Below are 25,428 nucleotides of genomic sequence, written 5' to 3' on the forward strand. Positions count from 1 at the left end.
AAAATTCTGTCTTTCAAAGCCTGGCTTTAGTAAGCTATTGGCATAATCTTTTGCATCAACACAGCTCTAGTGGCCCCTTCTGAAGCATCACATTCAATCACAAATGAGAGGAAAAAATTAGGCAATGCTAAAATAGGGGGCTGAGTTATTGCATCCTTCAATTTTAAGAAAGCCTCTTTGGTCTCCCCACTCCAATTAAACTAGTTCTTCTTCAATAACTGGGTGAAGGGAGCTGCAATACTCTCATAACTTTTAATAAACTACCTATAGTAACATGTTAAGCCCAAGAAACCCCTCAAGGGTTTCATTATAGCTTGGCAAGGCATCTCTTTCATTGCTACTAGTTTGTCGGGGTCAACCTTCACCCCATCAACTGTCATTAGGTGGCCTAAATAAGCCACTTCCTGAGCTGCAAATCTGCACTTAGACAACTTAGCCAATAAGCTATGTTGTTTTAATATCTCTAGAGTGATTTGTAGATGCTTCTGATGCTCTTCCAAACTGGTACTATAAACCAGTATATCATAAAAAATAAAAATAAAAGTATGATCTTCCTCAAATAGGGCCTAAATATTTTATTCATCAAACTCTGAAAAGTAAATGGTGCATTAGTAAGCCCAAAGGGCGTTACTAAGAATTCATAGTGCCCATCATGAGTCCTAAAAGCCATTTTGTGCACATCTTCAGGTTTGACCCTTATTTGATGATACCTCGAACATAGATCCAGCTTAGAGAAACATCTGGACCCGCTTAACTCATCCTGCAATCTCTCAACTATTGGAATAGGAAACTTATCATTCACAGTCACCTTATTTAATGCCCTATAATCAACACACATCCTCCATGTTCTATCAGCTTTTCTTACGAGCAGTACGGGTGAGGAATAAGGATTGTGGCTGGGTCGGATCACTCCTGAACTCAGTAACTCTTTAATAATTTTTTCTATTTCATATTTTTGGAAATAGTGGTAACAGTATGATCTTACTGAAATGGGTTGGGTGTTTGGTTGTAGGGTAATATAATGGTCATGAGACCTTTCAGGAGGTAGTCCTTTAGGATCACCAAAAACATAAGTGTATTGGTCAAGTATTTTCTAGATGGATGGGGGTATTTTTGTGGTGATGGGATCCTCTTTAACCTTTACAATCTATAATAAGAAGCCTTTTTTTTTTCAGTTTATGGTTTTGGTTGACATTCCTTTCTTCAATCAACCTAGTTGGGCACAACCCTCTCAGTTCAACTGGCTGTTTGTTATGTTGGAAATGCATGGACATCTCCCTAAAATTCCACACAATTGGCCCCAAATCATACAACCACTCCACTCCCAGCACCATATCACACCCTGCTAAAACCAATACAAAGGTGTTTGTAGTGAACACAGTCTCGTGTAGCTTCACTCTCAAGACTACACACTTACCTTCACTCACCGCCTGCTCCCTGTTAGCCCCTCTCACCCTCAACTTCTCCTTAGAGTTTATTGGAATACCCCATTTTTTGACCACTAAAGGATCGAAAAAATTATGTGTGCTTTCTAAGTTTATCAACACAACAATCTCTTGATTGCCTAACCTCCCTTTCACCCTTATTGTTTTAGGATTCAGGGACCCAGTTAATGAAGTGATATTTCAGGTTGGTATGAACTTGTGGCAAAGTCTAAAACCTTATCACTATCAACCCATTCTTCCAGTTTTACAGACTCAGTTAATTCCTCCTTTATCTCATCAATTAAAAATAATTTAGGCTGCTAACATCTATGGCCCGGATTCCATTTGGAATCACAATAATAACGAAGACATTTGTTCCTCCTATTTTTCATCTATTGGGGTTTCATTTTTTGGATTGGGATAGTAGCTTTGGTCTGGTTGTGTAAACTGTTTGAGGAACTCACAAGAGGTTGTTTAAGGATTCCAGGTTCATGAGGGTGATGCAACCTTCTAGTATTCTTTCTACCCACTCCCACATTCTCTCTTGTATTTTTACCAAGTTATAAGATGTCAACACACTCTTGGGATTAAAGATATGCACATGCAGCCTAATTTCATCCCTCGGCCCACTAAAAAAACAACTAAGCTTATACCCTTTAGATAGGCCTCTCAACCTATTAGATAATGCTTCAAAACTAACCTTGTACTCCTCAACTGAACCAATTTGTTTCAATCGAGCTAAGGACTTCATGGGGGTCATCATAAGAGGATGGCCCAAATCTCACTAGTAGGGCTCTAGTAAACCCTTCCAAGTCTTGAATGGCTCAAGATTCTTCTAAATCTTGGAATCACACCAACGCCTGCCCCTCCATGTGAAAAGAGGCAAGTCATAACTTGTGTTGGGTAGAGTGTTATGATAAGCAAAGTAATGGTTGGTTTTATATAACCAACCACTCGGGGTCCTCTCCATGAAAAGTGGAAAAGTCAATCCTTACCTACCGAGGATAGGGCTCCAGAACTGGATCTCCATGTGCATTGCGATGGCTTTGATTGTCGGATGAGGACTCTTCATGCAAGGTGTTGTTGTTCATTCCCTGTAACTCTAATGTAATGGTCGCCAGTTGTTGCAGTACTTAGTCTGATTATCTTTTTAAAGCCAACATTTCTATTTCTAGGTTCTTGAGCTATGAGTCAATAGACTTCTTTAATGAGGATAGCCCATCCTAGAGTTGGTTGAGGCGTGTACCCTTTGCCATGATGAAGCTTGAAGGTTGAAGATGATGATATACTAAAGAGGTGGTCACCAGGGATCACTTGCTGATACCAATTGTAACACTTTGATATTATGTAAGAGCATTTCCATATAGTTGCCTAAAAAATCATTTTCCCTAAATTATAGGGTTAAATTTGAGTTTTTCCTAAATACATACTCCATCCAGTTTTCCATTTTAAGGAAAATGTTTAGGAAGCGAACAATGGCTCCCTATATTTTATAAGGAGTAGTTAAAGATGTAGAAATAAAATAGTAGAAATAATAATAAATAAATAATAGAAAAAGATTATTTTAATTGAATAGAAAAATTATAGGAAATGAGATGTAGAAGGTTTTTAAAAAATGAGTAAAATTTAGGAGAAAATTACAGGAATTGTGATTTCTAGCTAAATTTTAGAGAAAATTATAGAGAATCAGATGAGAATGCTCTAATGTATTTAGCTAGGATTTATAGATGACTGTAAATGGTTATCTCCTTAGAAGGGAGCTCTCCAACAATTAGAGAGAATGAAAGAAGGATCTGAAATAACAACTTTGATAAAGATTCAACATAATTCGAAGTACACAAGATGTTGCCCTCTAATAGGGTCTAACACCAGGGAATAACAAACTAGATTCTCTTCTAGAACATCTAAACAATAACAGATACTGACTGAAAATAAGGACTGGGCCTTAGGCCCATGGACTCTTACATAACATTGGACTCAATGTTTATTAATCAGACTAAGGCTTAAGAGATAGCCCATACGTCACAACCCAACATAACTAGACTCAACCCGGCCCATTACACAAGCCCATCATTAACCCCTCCTTCATTCGCATCCTCCAACCCTAACGCCGACGGAAGTGTGACAACCTCCCATGTCCCTAGTAAGAAATTTTTGTGTGCGTGTGTGAGTACTTTTCTAGAATTGTCAAAAATGGAGAGGCTGTAATGGAAAAAAAAATGTGAAGAAGGATAAAAATATTGAGGGTTGATTCATAAGACTTCACGGTGTTTGATAGTGATGATGCCTAACTATAAATGGGATCCCATTGCAACGTTTGTTTATTTCTTTTACCTATATGTAAATTTGTTTGGGAAAAATATAAAGAACCCCACCCAACAGATAGGATCCATATGATATTAATATTATTATTTTATGGAAAATCATACTTGGTCTCCTCAAATTTATCGTTCAAAATTATCGTTTGAATTTTTTATTTTATTTTTTATTTTTTAAAATAGTTAAAGAAGTGGTTGTTAGTGAAATTGTATATTTTTATTTTATTTTTGCTTAATAATTAAGGATGTTAAAAAAATATTAAAAAATAAATAAAAAATAATTTTTTTTACACTACCAGTACGTCTAGTGGTAAATGCTAGGCGTATCCTTTTCTTATTCTACTTATTAAAGAACTATTGAAAACTATCATTCCTAAGTACCTCATAGCTTTAAGTTTACGTCCGTTTGGATACGCAGTTGGTCTCATCTCATCTCATCTCAAAATCTAAATGTAGAATTATTAATAACAAAGAGAAACGAAATTTGACTATATTGTGACACTCCCGTGAGAATATTTGTCCCACAAGTTGGTGACGGACAAAGAAAATCAAGTGAATGAATTTGTGCACCAATGACCCCAGTTATAGGCCATCATGCACTAGTTGGAAAATGGCACAACCATTGGTAACTCAATGTTTGGCAAATGACACAACCTTAAGAAGTGACACAACTTTTTGACTAAATCAAAAGGTTGTGTCTTTTAACACTTCACAAGTCACACACAACCTTTTGACTAAATCAAAAGGTTGTGTCTCTTGACACTTCTTTCACCATCACCCCCATAGGAACCATCACCATGGAGAATGTGTCATTTCAAGGGGTACACTGTTTGGTGATCACACCCCTTAGAATTACATCTTCATTCACCATCACCCCCACTGATCACATATTAGGGGTGACTTCATTTCACTAAAAAAAAAAATTTAGCGAACAACATCAATTCTCCATGACTGGATCAATAATCAATGTCTCTGTCACAATTGATGACTTCAGCCGAATACATAACACATGTATCAACCTACACTGAATTTTCGTTAAATACTTCCTCTAGAGGCTATTCCTGAGGTTTTTACTAATCACTTTATAAACGACTTTGCAAATGATTAACCATTTACTTGGGTAATTAAATCACATTTCACTAAAATTTTAATGAATGATAATGAATTTTCGTTAAGTACTTTCTCTCCCAAGTCTTTCCTTAATCATCTTATCAATGACTTTACCATGATCAACCTTTTACTTATTTAATCAACCTGCACTAGAATTTTATCAAGTACTCATCTTAAGGCCATTACTGAGGTTTTTCTTGATCACCTTATTAGTGACTTTACAAATGACCAAAATTTTCATTTGGGTATCATCATAACTCCAATTTTTTAAAAATCCCCAGAATTTCCTAAGTTATGCATGTCGATCATGAGATTGCTTCACCTAGGTTTCTCTCAATCTCATTCTAGTCACATGTTCTCTGAATTTCTCTAGAGATAAACATTTGGTTATTGGATCTGCTACCATCTCGGTCGAGGAAAAAATTAACTTTGACCTCACCTCTGTCCACTATATCTAAAATATAATGATAATACACATCAATGTATTTTCCCTTGGAACTCTGTGTTCCACTTTTTATCAATGGGATGGCAGACTGATTATCACAAAATACATTTATTGATTTTGTGGATTTACCCAAATTCAAGCTTTCAACAAAGCGTTTTATCCACATCGCATTACTCACTGTAGTACTACAAGCAATATACTCTACTTCCATAGAAGACTTAGCAACACAACCATGTTTTTTGCTTAACCAAGAAACTGTTGATCTACCAAATAAAAATATATATCTAGTTATAAATTTTCTATCATCTACATTACTTCCAAAATCAGTATCACTATAGCCGATTAATTCTAGATTACTGTTCCCAAAGCACAATTTCAAATAGTTGGTACCTTGTAAATATCTTAATATACGCTTCACTGCTTGCCAATGTTCTTTACCTTAATTGGATTGAAATCTGCTTACCAATCCTACTGCATGACAAATATCTGGTCTGGTATTTGTCATTGTATACATGAGGCTTCCCACAGCTTGAGCATAGAGAATTTTAAACATTTCGCTTATTTCCTCTTCATCTTTTGGGCACATACTTTTATTTAAAGTATTACCTTTGCAAACAGGCGTACTTAATGATTTACAATTTTCCATACCAAATCTTTTAATCACTTTTTCTAGATATTTTATTGATCTAAATACAATAAATCTGAATTTCTATATTTAAAAATTCTTATACCAAGAACATAGGCGGCTTCACCCATATCTTTCATTTCAAATTCAGATTTTAATAATTCTTTTATTTCATGCATCATATTTAGACAATTATCTACTAGTAATCTATCATTAACATACAATGATAATAATGTTAATTTATTATTATTTTTCAAATGTATACATAATGATCTAGTGGACTCATTTTGAATCTCATTTCCAAAAGGGCTTGGTGAAGTTTCAAGTACCACTGTCTTGAAGATTGTTTAAGTTCATACAGTGACTTCCTCAACCTGTAGACTTTTTCTTCATATCCTTTAATTTGAAATCATTCTAGTTCAATCATAAAGATATCCTCTTTTAATTCACCATTGAGAAAAGTTGTTTTTATATATAATTGATGTAATTCCAAATTCATTTTAACAATAATAGACATGATGATCCTTACAGATGTGAACTTCGCTGCAGGCGAATACGTATCCACAAACTCTACACCTGGTTGTTGAGTATATCGCTTGGCCACTAACCTTGCTTTGTATCTTTCCAAACTACCATCAATTTTAAATTTTTTTCTGAGAACTCATTTACAACCAATAATTTTTTTATCTTTTGGAAGATTTGTTAACTCTCAAATATTATTTTTGTTTATTGATTCTATTTCATCTTTTATGGCCTCAAGCCATTTATCTGAATCAATACTATTGATTGCCTCAGAAAAAAATTTTAAGATCATTTTCTAAATTTTCCAAATTGGTATTTAGTGCATAATGATTTTGAAATAAAATTGATGGTCGTCTGGTCCTTTTACTCCCACTATCTCCAACATCAATACCTAAAAATTGATTTTCATATGACTTTCTTTTATTTTTATTATTTTGTATTTGAATAATATCATAATTTTCATTATTAGACTCTGTAGAGATCTATTGATTCTCTAAATCATTTAATAAATCTATCTTATCAACATGAGTAATAAGATTCGTATTTTCCAAGAAAATGAAATCCTTATTTTCTATCAATCCTCTTTCATAATGATAAAAATCTATAACCACTTATGTTTTCTACATGCCCAATAAACCCGCATTCTCAGGTTTTATTTTTTAATTTCTCCTTTAGTAGCCTTGGGATAAGCACTTGCACCTTACAACCTCACATTTTGAGCTTACTTGAGTCTGATTTTTGTCCCGTCCATAACTGTAAGGTGTAAGAGGTTTTGCTTTGGTTTCAACTCTATTTAATATATATATATATATAGCAGTCAATAATGCTTCACTCCAAAAATGTGTTAATAGATCAGCATATGTCATCATTGATCACACCACTCTATTGAGGTTTATATGGCATAGTATAAATGTGTTTTTTTAAACTCACAGGTTTATTGATATATGTGAACCATGTTTATACGGTAACTCTATTTCTCTTTTTTGCAATGCCATTCTGCTGAGGTTTATATGACTTAATATAAATGTGTCTTATACCATTCAATTTGTAGAAATTATCCAAAACTTCAAATTCTCCTCCTCTATCACTATTCAAGCTTTTAATAGGCCTACCCAACTGGATTTCTACTTCTAATTTAAATTTTTTAAATTTCTCAATTGCCTCAGCATAAAAGTAAGTAAATATGCTCATATCTTAAATAGTCATCAGTGAAAGTAATAAAATACTCAATTCCTCGATGGGTTTTAGTTTTAAAAGGTCCACAAATATCATAATGTATAATTTCTAGTAAATTTATGGATTTTCAAGTTTTTGAAAAAGATTTACTTCTCATTTTTTCTTTGATATATGGTTCACATATATCAAAATTATCTGACTTTATTTGTAGTATTAATCCACTTTTACACATTATGATAATCTTATTTTTTACTTATATGACATAATCTTAAATGTCATAAATATGCGCAATCTGTAGATACATTCAAATAATCAGAAATAGATACTTTATTACTATTCAGTACATACATATCGTGATCTTTTACACCTTTTACTAACACATTATCTGTGAGATCTCTAAATTTTGCATGTATTTTTAATTTCTTATTATTTTATTTAATTGTGTTATTTTATTCTATTGATGTCTTTTTAATTTGGTGTTTTCAGTTTGTTTTATTTATTTATTTATTTGTAGTGTTTTATTTTAGTTGGGCTTGTGTGTAGTTATAGTAATTTATTTTTGGCCGTGTGACCCAGCCCGTGTGATTTGAAGCCCAACCCGTGTGTTTTAGTCAACCCAACCCATGTGTTTAAGCCCAGCCCATGCGAGTTAAGTGAACCTAGCCCTTCATTTTGCTAAACGGCGTCGTTCCACATAAAACCCTAGGGTTCCATCGTGAACTTCATGCACTACACTGCTCCATCTTCTTCCTTCTTCTTATTTTTTCTTCTTCTTCTTCTTCTACCTTATGGTTTCTTCTTCTACTAGCAAACTGCCGAAGTCTTTCCCTCCTCCAATCATATCATTACCAAGTATTGCAACCTGTGCCGCTGCCACCATCTCCTTTCCTCCACCTCATGGCAGCTCCGTGTAGTTCGGTGGAGGCTCTGAAGCCTTGCTGTCAAGCTACCGCTCCTCACGGCCACCACCACCTTCCACCGTGAGCAGCTCCGTGTCAACCAGTAGTGAGCTTCGTGTTGTGCTGTCCAGCCGTTGTGCCACACGTCTGCGCCTTAGCCTTCCTCTCCTCCACGACTTGTACTGTCGTTTTTGCTTTTCCTCTACCCATGCGACACACAGCTCCTCAAACCCTCATATTTGGTCTATTTATAGTCCACGGGTTCCTCAATTTAAATTCTTCCGAGATCCTCATCCTCTTTCTCTCATTTAAGCTATTTTCATCTTTTGGTGTTTTGAGTTCTGATCTGTAATATTTTTGGTGAATCTGTGAGCTTGTGTAATTTTTTTTGTCGAGCTCTACTTGGTTCTAAAATTGTGAAATTTCAATCGGTTTTTGGTGAATTGTTGGTACTTGCCGTGACTTGGTTTTCCCTTTCTTTTTCATAAACCAAATTTTTTCCTTGAGAGAAACTCACCAAAAAAGTCACTATTGTACTCTTGAAACACTGTTGTCGCTGTTGTGCCACCACCTTGAGCAACACCCCTTTCGAGCGATCTTTCAAAAATTCTCATCTTCATGTGTATGTAATTTTCCATCACGACTCGAGTGATTTAAATTGTCATTATAACTGTTTTAACTGTAAACTGTTGGTTTTGTTAGAAATTGGGCTTTAGGCCGTTGAAGTGTTAGGTTGTAATTGTATTTTTGTAATTATTGTGAATTTATAAATGAGTAATTTAATATGTATTCCAATAAACTGTTGAAATGCATATTTATCATTTTTAATAAATTGTACTGTGAAGTCACGTTGTCTGTTTGAAATTGAGACTGTTGTTATTAATTGTGTTGGTGCGTGTGTATCACGACCCCAAGCCGAGATGAGACATTATCTTGGTGGAGCTCCTCTGGTCACTCAGGAGCGTAACAGACTAACGTGATGTCCCCTAAGTTATAGCAGGGCGATAACGGGAACGGACGAGACGGTAACGCTCTCGTACCAATTTCGTGACCTTTTGGCTGTCGAGGTTAGAGGATGCTTGGCCATGTATGCGCTGGGCGCGGAACTGGGCATCGTTCGTTACGAAGTCTCATGCACCGACCTTACTCGTGGTGTGATGATGAGAGTCGTAGTGTGTAGACAGTCCATATGGGAGACCGTGGTACATGCATAATTTCATAATAATGGTTATGACTGGGTCAAATGAGATTTTTGGCGTGAGTGATTAAAAGTGTATTTTTGAGAAAAAGAATGTGGTTTTGTTTCCTGCATATTTGTCCGTACAGGGACGTGTGATTATATTATTGTGTTTTAAATCTCTTGGATGTTGTTTTGATTAATTACTTGCTGAGATATCATAATCTCATTGTGGTGTTTTACCCTATAGTTCTGTTTTATGGTGCCGTAGAGCTCGAGTATGAACCTGAGGGACCAACTCCTCCAGAGGCTTGAGTTGCTGAGATATTATTCAACGTTATGGGATTTGTTTCCCTTATGTTATTTCTTGTTTTTAATTTATCTGTCGGATGATTGTATAATTCTTGTAAAGTTACTTTACTGTTTTTGAACAATTCTGATACTTAATAAAGAAATATATTTCTATTTCTCCGCTGCGAATATTATTTTGTACACTTATTACATGTTGTACACACTCTGAGCACTGGTCGTTGGGCTGGTCATTGGGGTGCGTGATCCGTGTGGTCATCATCCCGGTGTCACGAATTCCACAAAAATAATACGTAGGGGTCAAGGGTGCCACATTACCCTTACTTATTATAACAGTTCCAGACTTAAACTCAACTGTGTAGCCTTTCTAATATAGTACAGGCACTGATATTAAATTCCTACGAATACTAGGTACATATAATATATCACTAAGTAAAATAATGGAACCATTCACTTTAAATTTATATGTACCTTGCCCCAAGACATAGTAGTATGTATTGTTGCCTATATACACTATGTACTCTCTTATTTGTTTATCTTCAAGTTTGAAAATATATATTTTTGTTCATGCATATATGTCTTGCTGCAAAGTCAACCCATCATTAATCTAACGGTAGTTCACTAGCATTACTTCTAAGACCATCTTCACAATTTTCTTACTTTCTTGTATTTTTCCCTTATTAGGACATTATGATTTGTAATGCTCATTCTTTCCATGCTTAAAACAGTTTCCAGTAAATGGTTTATTCTGTTTCTTTTTCAATAATTTCTTTTTCTTAAACTGTTTTAGTTTCATCTTTTTCTGTGTAAAACGTTTGTCCTGAGCCATCAATAAATTGGATGATTTACTATCTTTATTCCTTCTCTTCATCATTTTTCCTTCAAGTACTAAAAGTATTAGAAACAATATCATTGTTATTTTATTTCCACTGTGTGTTAAAGAAGTAACAATGTAATCCTACGATGAAGGAAGATTATTTAGTATGGTTGTAACTTGCATTTTATCATTCAGAGGATGACTAGCATCATGTAATTCTTTTGCAATTAACACCATTTGAAGTACATGATCGCTAATATCATCATTCTCTTTCATACAAGTCCGATTATATTTATGCAATAATAACTGTATATAAGTATTCGACCTTAAATCATACTTTACTTCAACTGCATCCATAATTTCTTTAGCAGTTTCATAATCTTCAAATAGAGGAATTATGTGATCATTCATACAATGTAAAATTAAAATTTTTGCCCATGCATTGTGTTCTATCCATTTATCTTCACTTGAAACGATGTTCTCACTTTCATCTGCCCATTTTTTTATAACTTTTTATGACTTTGGTATTGTTAATGTATATAAGGTCTTTTCATGGGTTAGAAGAAAAATTATATACCTTTTCCATGCCATAAAATTCATTCCATTCAATTTTTCTATCCCCGATAGATTAATACTTTTCTTCAGTGCTATGAATAATAAACCTTAAAAAAAATAACAAGAAGAAGAACGTAGAAATAATAAATGTGTACTATTTAAATACAATAGTTTAATTGTGAAAAATTATAAATTTAATAGTAATAATAACCCTTAAATTTAATCCAAGGTGGCAGCCTCGAAATTCTCCTATTATATTTTAAATAAAGAGAATAATGAAAATGACGCCTTGATCGAGAATATCCAAAACCTTTCCTTGATGTTTCACCTCTTTCAAAGAAGTTTTTGCGATAATTTTGACCAACAGATACTTTGTAATGTTTTGGCACTAAATCTGGAGTACAATGGCTTTTGAATAGACTAAATCGGGTTTGAAATGATCTCGAACGGCTCGAAAGAACAAATCTATCATGAACTAGTTTAGAAAACTGAGTAAGTAGGTTCAAACCGGGTTCAAGAGAAAATCGGCAATCGGCAGCTCAGTCAACAGCTTGGTCAATGGCTCGGTCAGCAGCTCGACTAGAAGATCGGCTTGCGGCTCTGCTAAAAGGTGCCAAAACAGTGCTATTTGGAAGTGACTGTTGTGTCACTTCATTGCCAAAAACAATGCTGTTGTTTTTCTCCTTGGGTCCAGTTGGAATTTGAATTTCTTTACCGTTAGACAAAACGACGTTGTTGTTTGGCTGCTTGGGCTGAACGACTATGTCATTTAGGTGTCGTTTGGATTCGAATATGAGTTGAGATGAGTTGAGATGGGTTGTGAATAGTAGTGAGATGAGTTGTGAATAGTAGTGAGATTTGTGAGTTAAAGTTACTGAATAGTAGTGAATAATAGTGAGATGAGTAGAGATGAATTGAGATGAATTGAGAAGGATTGTGAATACAAACGAGGCCTTAGTCCACTTCGATTTTGAATCTGATGACCGTTGAACTCGTCCAGGGTCTTCTTCTTTCTCACGCTAGGAGTTTTCAAAAACTGTGAAGCTCTTGTCTTCACTTCCGTCCAACCAAATGGTGACTGGCGTTGAGAATTCCGACATGCTCCTGAGATCCAAGAAGTCCAGCGGCGGTGAGGGGCTCCGACAACTGGCCGAAACAGTAACAGTGTGTGAAAACGGACTAGATAATTCACTGTTTCTTTATATGAAATAATGCCAATAATTTTCTTCAAAATAATAACAATTTACAAGATTTTGAAGATTCCCAGTATACTCTAGACCCCCCACCATGATTTGAAAAAGTTTATCTCTCGGATTTTCAAGCTAACGAAGATGATTATAATATGCAAGTATGGTTGCCAAACCAAACACTTGCCTATTTATCGTCTTCACAATACGCGCTAAAATTTCCTCTGACATAACCTGTCTCTGATACTACTGTAGAATTATGAAGAACAAAGAGAAACAAAATTGACAATATGGTGACACTCTCGTGAGGATATTTGTCCCACAAATTGATGATAGATAAAGAGAATTCAGTGAATGAATTTGTGCACCAATGACCCCTATTTATAGGCCATCATACACCAGTTGGCAAATGATACAACCATTGGTAATTCAATGGTTGGCAAATGACACGACCTTAAGAAGTGGGGTTGGGTATTTTAACACTTCACAAGTTACGCATAACCTTTTGACTAAATCAAAAGGTTGTGTCTCTTGACACTTCCTTCACCATCACCCCTCATAGAAACAATCACTATGGAGAGAATGTCATTCCAAAGGGTACACTATTTGGTGATCACGTCCCTTAAAATTACACTAAAAATTAATTAAATACAAATACTTTTCAATTTTTCTATCATAATCTTTTATCTAATCATTACAACTTTTTTAAATTTTTAAATAAAACATAAAAAAATTCAACTTTTTAAAATTTTAAAATATAAAAATTATATTAAAAAATTACATTTTAATAATATTTTAATTTAAAAAAATATATTTATTTAATTTTTTCTTTATCATATTTTAAAATTTAATAAAAATATTAATTTAAATTAATTTATTATTATTTACAAACTATCTCTTTATTATTTAGATATTTCTCGTCTCATTTCATATTTTACTACGGAAACGAGTGCTTAACCTCGATAAAATACAGGTCAAAGAAAAAACTTCAGAATATAAATATACTAGAATCTCCAAGTTTCCTGAAAAAAGAAGGAAGGAAAGCCGATTGGCTAGTAAAATAATCATTGAAAGTTTCCATATTTTACTTCCCATGACCACAGCTGTTACCTTGACAGAACAATTGGAGCTTTCTAACGTGAGATGTCGAAGTTTGTGACGCAGACCATTGGCACATGTAAATAACAGGGGAAGTGGGGTTGCTTGTGTGACAAAAAGAAGGGCCCCACTTGCCGAGTCTTCTCCTTCCCTCTGCCCTCCTTCAGATCTAAAACCCAAGACATGCTTAGGCTCAGATAGTTTAGCAGTCAAAGCCCCCCCAAATAACTTCTGGGCTGTCTTGTTTTCTGTTTTTTTAACTGAGATGGCGTTAGTGGGTGTCCAAGAAAATGGGAATGGAGAGATGGGGTTTTCAGGTATTCCATTGGGGACAAAGAATAAATACAGAAGGATGGACTCAGAGCTCCCCGAAGCGTCTGATGATGCTTCACACCATCGTCATCAAGAGGGAAAGAGTAAGAATACAAGGAAATATGTTTTTGCCTGTGCCGTCTTTGCTTCTCTCAACTCTGTTCTTCTCGGCTATGGTATGTTTTTTTATCTGTCAGCCTTTGAGTGGTTGTTGTTGTTGTTGTTTTTCAGCTATTAATCTAGTCAAAATGTTTCCTTCAACAATTTAATGTATCGACGATTTTTGAAACCTTGCTATTTCTCTTAATCGGATGGGTTCTCTACCTATATCTTTTCCATTTGGATGAAGAATGAATTCCATTTGTGGAGAGCACCCAAAATCATAAGTATCAGCACTTTATGATTGATTTGATTTGATTTTTATTTAGAGATCGGGAAAAAACAAGGGAAGCTCTTTATCCCATTTTTTAGATTAGCAGGGAAAAGGTATCCTATGACCGACAATTCAAACACAAACTCTTGTATGATTCCAACGTTTATGTCTAGTTTTTTTGCCTTTTTTCCAATCATCCGTGGGAATTCCGATTTTTATTTCATATATATGGTTTTTTTTACTAGGGTCAGAACCGACATGTTAAGGAACACAGTTATCATGAACTGCTGAATGGATTCTTTTGTTACTTTGATGGGTCATTCTTTGAGTTAAACATTAATGGTACATATAAAAATGCTAACTTTTGGTTTTATAGATGAGGGTAACTAGTGGAAAGCCACCTAACCTGACTTTTCATGTTTCATTTATATGACTCTTGGAATTTTATCGCACATCTTTAGTCTCAGTATCGTGGTACATCAGACCGGACTAGAACTTGTTGAGAAAAGTTCTGCTCTCTCTCTCCTGGGCATGGGCAATACACATCGACAAAAGAAAACTGCAATCTCATATTTTACTTTCGAAAATTTAACGAGATTAATTTGCAAACCTAGTTTTGATTTTCAGATCTTAGATCTGTTTCACATTACTCGTCAGATTTAAATGGAAAGTTTACATACAGGGAAACTGTTAAATTCTAGTCCTTTATTTTTGGATCATTCTAGAAGGCATATCATTTGACAATTCATTTAAACTGAATCAATAAAAAAAAAAAAATTACTTTTTTAATTTTTGAATTTTTAGAGTAAAAGTCTGTTAGATGAGTTCTTTTTATTTAAGAAAAGACAGAAATTGAAAAAAAAAAAATTATTCCATAAGTGAAAATGGGTTGTCAACTGGTATGCTAACTACTATTTCTCTTTCTTTTCCAGTAATAGAAAAACACATGTTGGCAGCTCTTGTTCATTAATCTACCTCAACATTTGACATGGCTGTTGTCTTCTTTATTGTGTTAATAATCCAATACAACGAACTCCTGTTCCAATCATCATAGTGGTGAAAAATGAACTCCAGCTTCTATGTATATCATGTATGTTTATACTGTCCTACTCCAATAATGGTCAATTGTCATATTTGGTGTTTACAATATGTAGATGTAGGGGTCATGAGTGGAGCCATTATATTTATACAAGAAGATCTGAAGATAACTGAGGTGCAAGAAGAAGTACTTGTCGGGATTTTGAGCATTGTTTCGCTTTTTGGAAGTTTAGCGGGTGGTAGAACATCAGATGTTATTGGTAGAAAATGGACAATGGCTTTAGCTGCTGTTGTCTTTCAAGCTGGTGCTGCTGTAATGACTCTTGCTCATTCATTCGAAGTACTAATGATCGGAAGACTCCTGGCTGGGATTGGAATTGGCTTTGGAGTCATGATTGCTCCTGTTTATATTGTTGAGATATCGCCCACCGTTGCTAGAGGCTCACTAACCTCATTCCCTGAGATTTTTATAAACTTAGGAATCCTACTTGGCTATGTCTCAAACTACATGTTTTCTGGACTTCCAGCACACATAAATTGGAGAATAATGCTTGGTGTGGGAATTCTGCCCTCAGTGTTCATTGGGCTTGCACTCTTCGTAATTCCCGAGTCACCAAGGTGGTTGGTGATGCAGAACCGAATTGATGAAGCAAGATTAGTGTTGTTAAAAACTAATGAGGATGAGAGAGAGGTGGAGGAGAGACTTGCTGAAATACAACTAGCTGCTGGAAATCCAAATGTGGACAAGTCCGAAGAGAAAGCTGTTTGGCGTGAACTGTTGAGCCCTTCTCCTTCCCTTCGCCGGATGCTGGTCACTGGTTTTGGAATCCAGTGTTTCCAACAGATCACGGGAATTGACGCAACTGTGTATTACAGTCCTGAAATCTTCAAAGAAGCTGGGGTCAAGGGGAACTCAAATCTCCTTGCTGCTACTGTCGCTGTTGGTGTTACAAAGACCGTTTTTATATTGGTGGCTATTATTTTTATTGACAAACTTGGCAGGAAGCCCTTACTCTATGTAAGCACAATTGGAATGACTATTTGTTTGTTCAGTTTGGGAATATCTCTATCTCTACTTGGGAAAGGACAGATTGGAGTTGCCTTGTCCATTCTGTCTGTCTGTGGTAATGTAGCTTTTTTTTCTGTGGGAATCGGCCCTGTTTGCTGGGTTTTGACATCTGAAATCTTCCCTTTAAGACTCCGTGCTCAAGCAGCTGCCCTTGGGGCAGTGGGTAATAGGGTGTGCAGTGGACTGGTTGCCATGTCTTTCCTCTCTGTATCAAATGCAATTACAGTGGCTGGAACCTTTTTCACCTTCTCTGCTGTTTCAGCTCTTTCTGTTCTCTTTGTCTATAAGCTTGTTCCTGAAACTAAAGGCAAATCATTGGAGCAGATTGAGTTGCTATTTCAGAACGAACATGGATGGCAAGGAAGTGAAGTGGAGCTGGAAGATGTGGAGCATCTTGTGCAGAAAGAAATGACTGGTTAAAGGGGTGTTTACAAAACGACCCAAAATCTTCCTGGTCCTATGACTAGTTGGTTTGAATGAGACTGCTTAATAGCTTTCAAGGGATTAGAATTTGCATATGTCTACTGGATTTACTCTTGCAGAATGTGGGATTTTCAAAATGAAAATTTCTACTCATCATCCCCTACTCCACGCACCATGTGATTTGTCTTTTTTATATTTTATTTAAACACACATATTGACGTATAAACATGTATGTTTAAATAGAAGGACGAAAATGACAAATCACATATTGGTATGTGGTATGGGGATGATGAGTAGTATTTATCGGAGATCCAGTCTCTCTCTCTCTGTTAGCAACCAAAGAGAGAAAATACAAAGTGGTTTTGGATTTATTATCCTTGTTGTAGACGAGGAGAGCAAACTGTTGCTTATCTGAGCTGTACATCTACTTTTATTGGATTGGATTACGTCTAGAACAATTGACATAATTGTATAAGGCATTGAAGTTGTAAGCAATCCTGATATTGTTGCCTTCATTGCTACTTGTAATTTTCTGAGATATTCTTTTAATAGAAGTGTACCATCCAGGCTATGGAGTTATCGATATTCTTTGCAAACAATGTTCAATCAAGAACTTGAAGCCCTATTTGGTCAAGAATACGAATGGCAAAAAACTCATCTTAGTTCAATCTAATTTTAAATTGAGTCTAACATCTAAATATCTAATTTTCAAATTATTGAACTCATCTCAATTCAAAATTTCTTTACATATGGGATTTATAATATTTTTCAACTCAACACATCTTTATACTTATAATCACAACATTTTTTAATTTCTCATAAATAGTATTAAACTCATCTTAATATCTAAACACTTTTAAACTCATTTAACTCATTATTATTCATAAATAACCAAGTTAAGCTCAGCATAGTATGCAAAGGCAGCCTAAACAAGTTCAAACTCGAATCATGCGTATAAGAAATTTCTTTAAAGAGATAGAAGACGAAGATGATGATGATGATGAAGATGTAAAACGTGCTCAAATATATCATTTCCAAGAATGTAATTATTTAATTTATTATCGTGAAATTTCTTTAAATTTTTTTTAAAAAATATCTTCAATCCACGTCACGGATTTGTTTCCCAGTCAACAAAAGTAATAAACACGTGTTTGTTTGGAATTCAATCCATCTGCCTTCAATCTGGTTCCTACGAAACAAACAACGCCCTCCCCGAACACGCCGTTAATTCCTTTGGCCTTTGGAGTCTTGGACTCAGACAACGACAAACTAACCATTCGACTCCCACTTCCCCCCCAATACACAGACACAGAGCCAGAGAGCTCAGAAATGGCGTCCTTCGACGACAACGACGACGGTTACGTTGGCTACGACTACGCTGGGGAACCACCGCCTATTCCCTCCGATGACCTGAACACCGACCATCACGACAGCTCCAATGGTTACAACGACGACGTTTACGGGATCCCTGCTCCAACCGACCCGGACTACGGTTCTCCCTTCCAGTCCGCTTCTATTGGAGATGATGACGTTGATGATGGCGGGCCTTTTGTTCCGGACGGCCCAGTTTTGCCACCGCCTGAGGCGATGCGCGAGGAAGGGTCCAAGCTGCGCGAGTGGAGGCGGTGAGTTTTTAAAAATCCGGTTGAGTTTTCGGCTATGACCTGAAAAAAAGAAGAAAAACTATGCTTGATTTATGACTGCATAGCTGGGTTTCAATAGGTTAGCTAATTATGAATTATGATTTATGAATGAATTTGTTAACTGGGTTTTCACTGATTGATGATTGTTATGAATGAATTTGTTATTGTTCATTAGGAAATTGCGATGGTTGGGATCTGAGCAGTTCCTATAACCTAAAACATTAGTATTTATGCATGTTTCTTTACATCGATTATAATAATCATTTTGCTACTTTCTCGTGATTTATATGATTCAATTGCAATAAGAATTATTGAGTAGACTTGAAATTGATTGTTTTATTCTGTTTTTTGGGATAATTACACCAACCTTCCGTTACTTATCAAAAAAATTACACCAACCTTCCTCAAGGTTTGAGGAAATATTATAATGAACTTACCTTCTTTTCTATTTTCCCCAAAAGAACACTTTGGCCCTACGATGAGGCTTTGGATAACACTTTTCTATTTCATCATCTAACCAGTTTGGTTAGCAACCATAAGATGAGGCTTTGGATGGAAAGTCAACTTGGGAAAAGAATACTTTGTATTGCTTGTAAAGGCACGTGAGTGGTTGTAAAGGTTTACATATTGTATGGATCACATTTTTTAAGGGGCAGAGTATAGTTTCCGAAAATAGGAGATAAGCCCTTGATATTTTCCTAAACCTCGGGGGAGGGGCTAATATAATTTGTATCTATTGTGCTGTTTTTTAAGCATGAGATTATATGGATTAGTGCAAGATTCATGTTAGGTTGTCCCTTTAACGAGTATATATTTACATTCTAGAAAACTTTTTAGGTTTATTAAAATTATTGTTTTTGAAACTTCTTAATAAGTTTCTCTAGAGACAGCCAACATCATACCAAGCAATATGTTTGTTTAAGCATCTTCGTTAGAGTTTGCACTGATTGAAAGAAAATCTTAATTTGGCACTACCCAAGGAGGGATGATGGTTGGTGAGTGGCAAAGCTACCCTGGGAGCCAAAGTACTCCCTCTGGAATGGACTTGTGAGTTTATGAAATTGTATTACGCTACCAAGGAGGGATGGATGGTGGTATGTCTGCTCAGGGTAGCATTTCACTTCAGGTCTTTGGCTAGATTTCCACTCTTCTCTACCTTTTCCTTGCTTATATAATGAGCATGTGGAAAATAGTATTTAGGGTTAGCCAAGAGCTGATTACATGGGAAGCTCGCATTCACCTAAGAACCGGTACCGGACTGAACCCACCGGTTTGGTTGGTTCAACTGGTTTTCTGGTTTTTTTTACACCCCTATTCACCTGGTACATGTCTTTAGCCAACGACACAAGGAAGTCTGCCAAGTGTTTGCATGAGCTTATATGGATGTTTCACTATTATATTTAGTGCTAGCCTACTTAGGCACTTGATATGTACATTTTAAAGCCCTTGACATTACTGGTGCAGTCAAAATGCCATCCATCTCGAAGAAAAGGAAAAGAGAGAAAAGGAGTTGCGAAATCAAATTATTGAAGAAGCTGAAGAGTATAAACAATCCTTTTATGAGAAAAGGAGATTGAATTGTGAAACAAATAAGACTAACAATAGAGAAAGGGAGAAGGTACGAGTTTCAAATGTTATTATTTTCCTTTTTTCCCTCTGGCCCTATCTCTCTCTCTCTCTCTCACATCACTTTCTGTGATTTATATCTAATATAAATGGACTTGATGTTTTGCATAGCTTTACTTGGCCGACCAAGAGAAGTTCTACAAAGAAGCCCACAAGCATCACTGGAAAGCAATAGCAGAGCTCATTCCACATGAGGTCCCTAACATTGAGAAGAAGCGAGGGAAAAAAGATGCTGACAAGAAGCCTTCGGTTATTGTCATTCATGGTCCAAAGCCCGGGAAACCCACTGATCTTTCAAGATTGCGGCAGATTCTCTCAAAGCTAAAACAAAATCCTCCCCCACACATGATGCCTCCCCCACCCACACCTGTCAAAGATGGTAAGAACCCGAAGGAAGGGAAGGATGCCAAGAATGGGAAAAGTCCCACGCCAACTACAACAGAGGCTGCTGGAGGAAATGCATCTGCTTCACATGCAAAAGATGCTGCAGCTAATGTTGCTTCTGACCCTTCCAAACCAGAGGCTGCTGCAGCTGCTGAAGGTGAGCAGGCTGCTACAGCTGTGGAGGCTGATCAAGTTGCTGAAACCGATCCAGGCCCTGCTAAGTGATGACACCACATATTTTCTTTTATTATTAACATCTTCTTTGTTCACTTAAATCTATGTAGTTTCTCTGCTTCGCATTTGTGAGGTTGAAATAAGAACGACCATCTGCAGATGCAGTAGAGTCTGTCAGATGGCTGTGGAGGGTTTTCTTCCTAACCCTTAATTTCCAAGATTAGGTAACATGCATTTTTTCGCCTCTCTCCACTTGCTTTGTGGCATTCTTTATCTAGCTATATAATCTCTCCCAATTTACACCTGTACTTTATAGGTTTGTGGATTTGCTTTGAATGCATTCTATTGTCTTTAATTGCTTGCCATTTTCTCAGCATTATACATTCCAGGTCATTATATTTACTGGACATAGTTTTCCTCCAAACTAGATTAGAGGAAATTAAATTTTCATTTGTCCTTTTAGCTTGTGAAAGTCCTATTTTTTTAATAGGAACGATGATATAAATCCACTGATCGGTCTAGCGTCGAGCTAGCTGTGTCGTTAGCTCACCTGGAGAGCGCGCGCATGGCTTTTAACGGTTTGGTCCTCCTTTATGCACTGATCATGTGCTAATTTTTAATATATTTTCAGCTAATTAACGTAATGAAACATTGACGAAATATACATTGAACGGTGCAGATTCATTAAAAATGTACAGCACGCTCTCCCCCTCCTTTGGAGAGGGCTGCATTTTCATGGTCACCCAAAGCAATAGTGACAAATCAGAAAGAGTTAAAAGGAAGAGAACTTTATTTTCTTTTGAAAAAAATAAAAGAATAAAACTAAGATTATGTATACCGAAGTACAACAACGTCTACTTTTTGCGATTGGCCATGCAGAGAAGAGAAGCCCTTTTGGAAGAAAAACAAGTTCTAAAGAAAGTAACAGAGATTAGGTTAAGAACTTGAGGCTAGAGGCTGTATAAGTGGTTTTAGGTGCCCAATTGGTAGGGATGATATTTGTGGCAGAGAGAGTTGTTCCTGTTGTTTTTGTTGTTACCCTTACAGAAAATGGCCCTTTCAAGGGTCCCTTATTAAGGCACCAGTTTGCACCCCAAAGATGCGTCATATCTTCCCAATCTGTAGAACTTGCCTGCCAACATTAACATACATGAATAACTTAATTTAATTGATAAGTTTCTACTTATAATAATGTATTTGGCATGCAATTATTAGCAAATTGTGGAAATTAAAAAGATTGAAGAAAAGAAAAAGAGTGCGTGCGTACATGTTTAATCTGCACTGATCCGATGTCTCCATCTCCATCCGCAAAGAGCACGAGAATTGATAGCCAGTAATCTGATGAACCTTCATTTACCTGGAAGGTAACGCTTTTTCCATGATACTTGCATGGTGTACTGTAGTTACCAGACGGACATGATGAACAAATGGGTTAATAAAATCAATTTACTTCATGGGATTAAAAAAAAAAAATGAAAATCATTTATAATATGGGTAGCCTGCAGGCAAAAGGTGACAAAAAAAAAAAAACAAAACACAAACAGTTAAAGATAAACAAGACCACTCGCATATATATAATTATATATACGTACCGTCGGTAAACAATTGGGAGCACACCTCGGTTCCGAAGCTGACCACCCTCCCCAGACACGGCCATGTGGCCGAAGGCGGCGCCACTGAGGTCGAAGTGCGTGCGGCCAATGGCGCAGTAGCCTCCGTTGGGGCACTCGTCCGTCACAATTACGGTCACAGCGCGTCTGGAGCATATGCTCTTGTCTAGGCACTTCACCTTAAAGCATGACCCACATCCAGCACCGTTCTTGTACAGCGCCGGGCTCACTGCAGTAACCCTGGCCCTCATCGGCTTCATGTTCACTAATTTACCGTACCCGCATGCCCCACCTGCAAAAAGCAATATCCTTTCTCAATCATATGACGTTGTACGTACATCGATTTTCCAAGCCAATTCAAGCAAAACAAGCAATGCGAGAGGGAATCAACTATCAATTCGGAAAACGAAAATGTGGTTGGGTGAGGGGGGAATAGTGACATACCGTTGCTGCCATCGCCTTCAGAGCTGCCGTACCAGGTGGCGGTGGCTGGGTACCAATGTAGGTCTAATGCAGGGTTCTGAGAGTGAGCCTGAGACCCAACCAAACACTTGAACAACAACAAAACCAACGGCAGGCTGAGAAAGCCAAAGCGGCGTGACATTGTGTCTGGCGGCGGCGGCAACAATTCCCAATTCCTCAGGTCTCAGCTCACAATGACCGCTTGCACGAAGCGCAAAGCCTGATACAAGCAGTTGGCAGATGACCGGAGAGAGGTCTGCCGTTGGTTTTTGCTGGGTGAAAGCGCTTTAAAGGTATAGGTTGGTGGGAAGGATAAGAATTTCTCATCTCTATATATATAGGATGTCGAGAGGGCGGGAAGGTTTATGTTGGTGGCTTTACGTTTACGAGGCTGTTAGCTTTATTTACGGGAATGCCAGCGAGGGGGTTCCATGGACGGTTAAGCCGTTAATTCCGCACGACCGTACGTCTCTGTTTGGTGTCTACAAGGCTAAGGATGTTTTGGTCATTTAAAAAAAACATTGGTTATTTATTTTTTATTATTTATTTTTTATCCTTTCGAATTAGAGTTTTGCTAGTCATCATTTCCAAATACCACACCACACACCATATTTTTATTTTATTTTATTTTATTATTTCTAAACTAATTGATTTCTTCTATTTACCATCTATACACCACACATTTAATAAGATAAAAAAAAATTATGAATAGTGTATGGTATGAGGATGATGAATAAAATTTTTCTTCTATAATTTTAATCATCCAAAGAAAACGGTCTCTATGTTGGGCTGTAAATGAGTAGTCTTAAATTTTGTCTGTATACTATAATTACTTTAGTAATAAAGTTATTTTAAAAAAAGTAAATTCGTAAAGGTAACTATATGTTACGTTTGATTGTAAATTTATTTTTATTATAAAAATTAAATTTATCACATAAAATTACATCAATTTATAAGTTAAGTATTGTAAAATCTTTTTATGATTGTAACACTTTTATTTACATATACTATATTGGAGTTTAGTTCATTAAGTAAATAAATTAGTTAGTAAACACTAATATTGGCTAAATGTTGAAAGAGTAAAACTCGTAAAAATTCTAACAAATCAATTTAAATGAGTATAAGTTTGACTAGGTTCGATCACTTGAGCTCTTTTTAATATAATAGTGCACTATGTAATGCATATTTATGTTATATGTACTTTATGTTTGGTGTATTTTATATAATTAGTTAATTATCTATTATTAGTTTAATTATAGTTTCTTATATAATATATTTAGTTACAAGCCAATGTAGAACACACGAACGCCGTTCACGCTATTGTTCTAAAAAGATTTGATTTGTAAGATATAAAATTTTAAAATTCTCTTAATATAGTTGGTGTGTGAAATTTGTGTGCAGGATTTAGCTGATTTTGTTGACCCATATTACATTTATTTAGGATAGAAGTCATATACCAACAATTTCTTATTTATTTTCTTCTTTGCAAACAAAAAAGATGTTGGTTACCATAATGAACGGAAAAATCAACTCGAGTCTTGACTCTCCACCAATTTCGAATGGCTTTTTTAATTGAGAATTGATATAGATACAAAGAGATTATATAAAATAAGTTTATGACAAACTGATATATCTTCATGTGATTCTTTAGATCTACTTTACAATAAAAATAACTTATAATGAAGACGTACTGCATCAAGCCATATTAATTACTTTATTTTTATATAATTCTTTTATAGTTAAAGTATTTTTATTCTTAATTAGTTTGTCTACTAGCTTTAATAACATGTGATTAGCATGGTTGCCAAGGGTGGAAGAATCTGTGCCTGTCTACATTCAAAGATGTTCGTTCATTAAGGTTGCCATCCCTTAATTACTTGAAGCCAACATTAATTCTACCAAAAAAATAAAAACACACTAATAAAAAACATACCATTCACATGGGTACAAATATAAAAGCTCTAGTTTTAAGTAAACAATACTAGCTAGCCACTTGAAGGGTACTTAATTAGTGCTCTTGAAAGAAGATTTTAGTTCATTTCTACTTTATACTATCCTTTCTTTTGACTCTTGAAGAACTTGAATTATTGAAAATGATTTTTGCTTATTTATTGTTGGCGCTCTGGCTCTGCTCCCTAAGCTCCTTCGGGGATTTGTTAGATTAAAAGGGTGCAGCACAGAGTGATGCAGATGAGACCAGATAGCTAATATAATCATTACAATTTTTTTTAATTTTTGTATAAAATTATAATAAATAATTTAATTTTTTTAAATTTTAAAATAAAAATAATTTTAAAAAATTATATTCTGATAATATTTTAAAAAAAATGCTCGAGGAGGGTAGCAAATATGCAATAAATCTTCAAGAAATATAGTAAGTATTAGCGACAAAGATCTGTGAGAAGACAGATAATTCTTCTATTTCCTAGGTGTCACCATCATCATTCTTTTGTTCATCTCAATTGAAAATTGTCTCAACATCATGGATGTACATGAAACATGATGTCAAACATTTGATATGAATACAAGCCAAATGGAGCCTTTTGGACCAACTTTATTTTTCACCTAATGCTTGAATTTGCCCAATACATCCAACTCTCAAATGAATACATTCACTTATATTGTATTGGACATGCAAGTAATTTATCGCGC

The 25,428-nt window shown here is 35.7% G+C and overlaps 3 protein-coding genes across 3 annotated transcripts; 2 read left to right on the forward strand and 1 right to left on the reverse strand.

Moving 5' to 3' along the window:
- Window positions 1-13,766: 13,766 nt before the first annotated feature.
- LOC109004366 (probable polyol transporter 4) lies at window positions 13,767-17,460 on the forward strand. The gene is made up of 2 exons (XM_018982899.2): window positions 13,767-14,150; window positions 15,502-17,460. Exons 1-2 carry the CDS (start codon window positions 13,928-13,930, stop codon window positions 16,872-16,874), a joined length of 1,596 nt encoding a protein of 531 aa, XP_018838444.1. The 5' UTR covers window positions 13,767-13,927; the 3' UTR covers window positions 16,875-17,460.
- A 620-nt stretch (window positions 17,461-18,080) lies between these two features.
- LOC109004365 (clathrin light chain 1-like) lies at window positions 18,081-21,059 on the forward strand. Its single transcript, XM_018982897.2, has 3 exons — window positions 18,081-18,502; window positions 19,985-20,138; window positions 20,258-21,059. The coding sequence occupies exons 1-3, from the start codon at window positions 18,207-18,209 to the stop codon at window positions 20,753-20,755; spliced, it is 948 nt and encodes a 315-aa protein (XP_018838442.1). The 5' UTR covers window positions 18,081-18,206; the 3' UTR covers window positions 20,756-21,059.
- A 250-nt stretch (window positions 21,060-21,309) lies between these two features.
- On the reverse strand, window positions 21,310-23,085 carry LOC109004360 (expansin-B3-like). The gene is made up of 4 exons (XM_018982893.2): window positions 22,759-23,085; window positions 22,297-22,606; window positions 21,972-22,101; window positions 21,310-21,836 (listed from the first exon to the last, which is right to left on the reverse strand). The coding sequence occupies exons 1-4, from the start codon at window positions 22,916-22,918 to the stop codon at window positions 21,636-21,638; spliced, it is 801 nt and encodes a 266-aa protein (XP_018838438.2). The 5' UTR covers window positions 22,919-23,085; the 3' UTR covers window positions 21,310-21,635.
- Between the last annotated feature and the right edge of the window lie 2,343 nt (window positions 23,086-25,428).

Source organism: Juglans regia, chromosome 10 (assembly GCF_001411555.2).
Source record: "Juglans regia cultivar Chandler chromosome 10, Walnut 2.0, whole genome shotgun sequence".
In the NCBI taxonomy this organism is placed as follows: Eukaryota; Viridiplantae; Streptophyta; class Magnoliopsida; order Fagales; family Juglandaceae; genus Juglans; species Juglans regia.

What these genes read in the sequence shown, in the direction of transcription:
- LOC109004366 (XM_018982899.2), top strand. Translation starts at nt 13,928, where the DNA reads ATGGCGTTAGTGGGTGTCCAAGAAAATGGGAATGGAGAGATGGGGTTT. An exon ending in CTCTGTTCTTCTCGGCTATG is followed by an intron (nt 14,151 to 15,501) that starts GTATGTTTTTTT and finishes TACAATATGTAG; the next exon opens with ATGTAGGGGTCATGAGTGGA.
- LOC109004365 (XM_018982897.2), top strand. Translation starts at nt 18,207, where the DNA reads ATGGCGTCCTTCGACGACAACGACGACGGTTACGTTGGCTACGACTAC. An exon ending in AAGCTGCGCGAGTGGAGGCG is followed by an intron (nt 18,503 to 19,984) that starts GTGAGTTTTTAA and finishes TTACTGGTGCAG; the next exon opens with TCAAAATGCCATCCATCTCG. An exon ending in ACAATAGAGAAAGGGAGAAG is followed by an intron (nt 20,139 to 20,257) that starts GTACGAGTTTCA and finishes TGTTTTGCATAG; the next exon opens with CTTTACTTGGCCGACCAAGA.
- LOC109004360 (XM_018982893.2), bottom strand. Translation starts at nt 22,918, where the DNA reads ATGTCACGCCGCTTTGGCTTTCTCAGCCTGCCGTTGGTTTTGTTGTTG. An exon ending in TGAAGGCGATGGCAGCAACG is followed by an intron (nt 22,607 to 22,758) that starts GTATGTCACTAT and finishes TGCTTTTTGCAG; the next exon opens with GTGGGGCATGCGGGTACGGT. An exon ending in GATCAGTGCAGATTAAACAT is followed by an intron (nt 21,837 to 21,971) that starts GTACGCACGCAC and finishes TAATGTTGGCAG; the next exon opens with GCAAGTTCTACAGATTGGGA.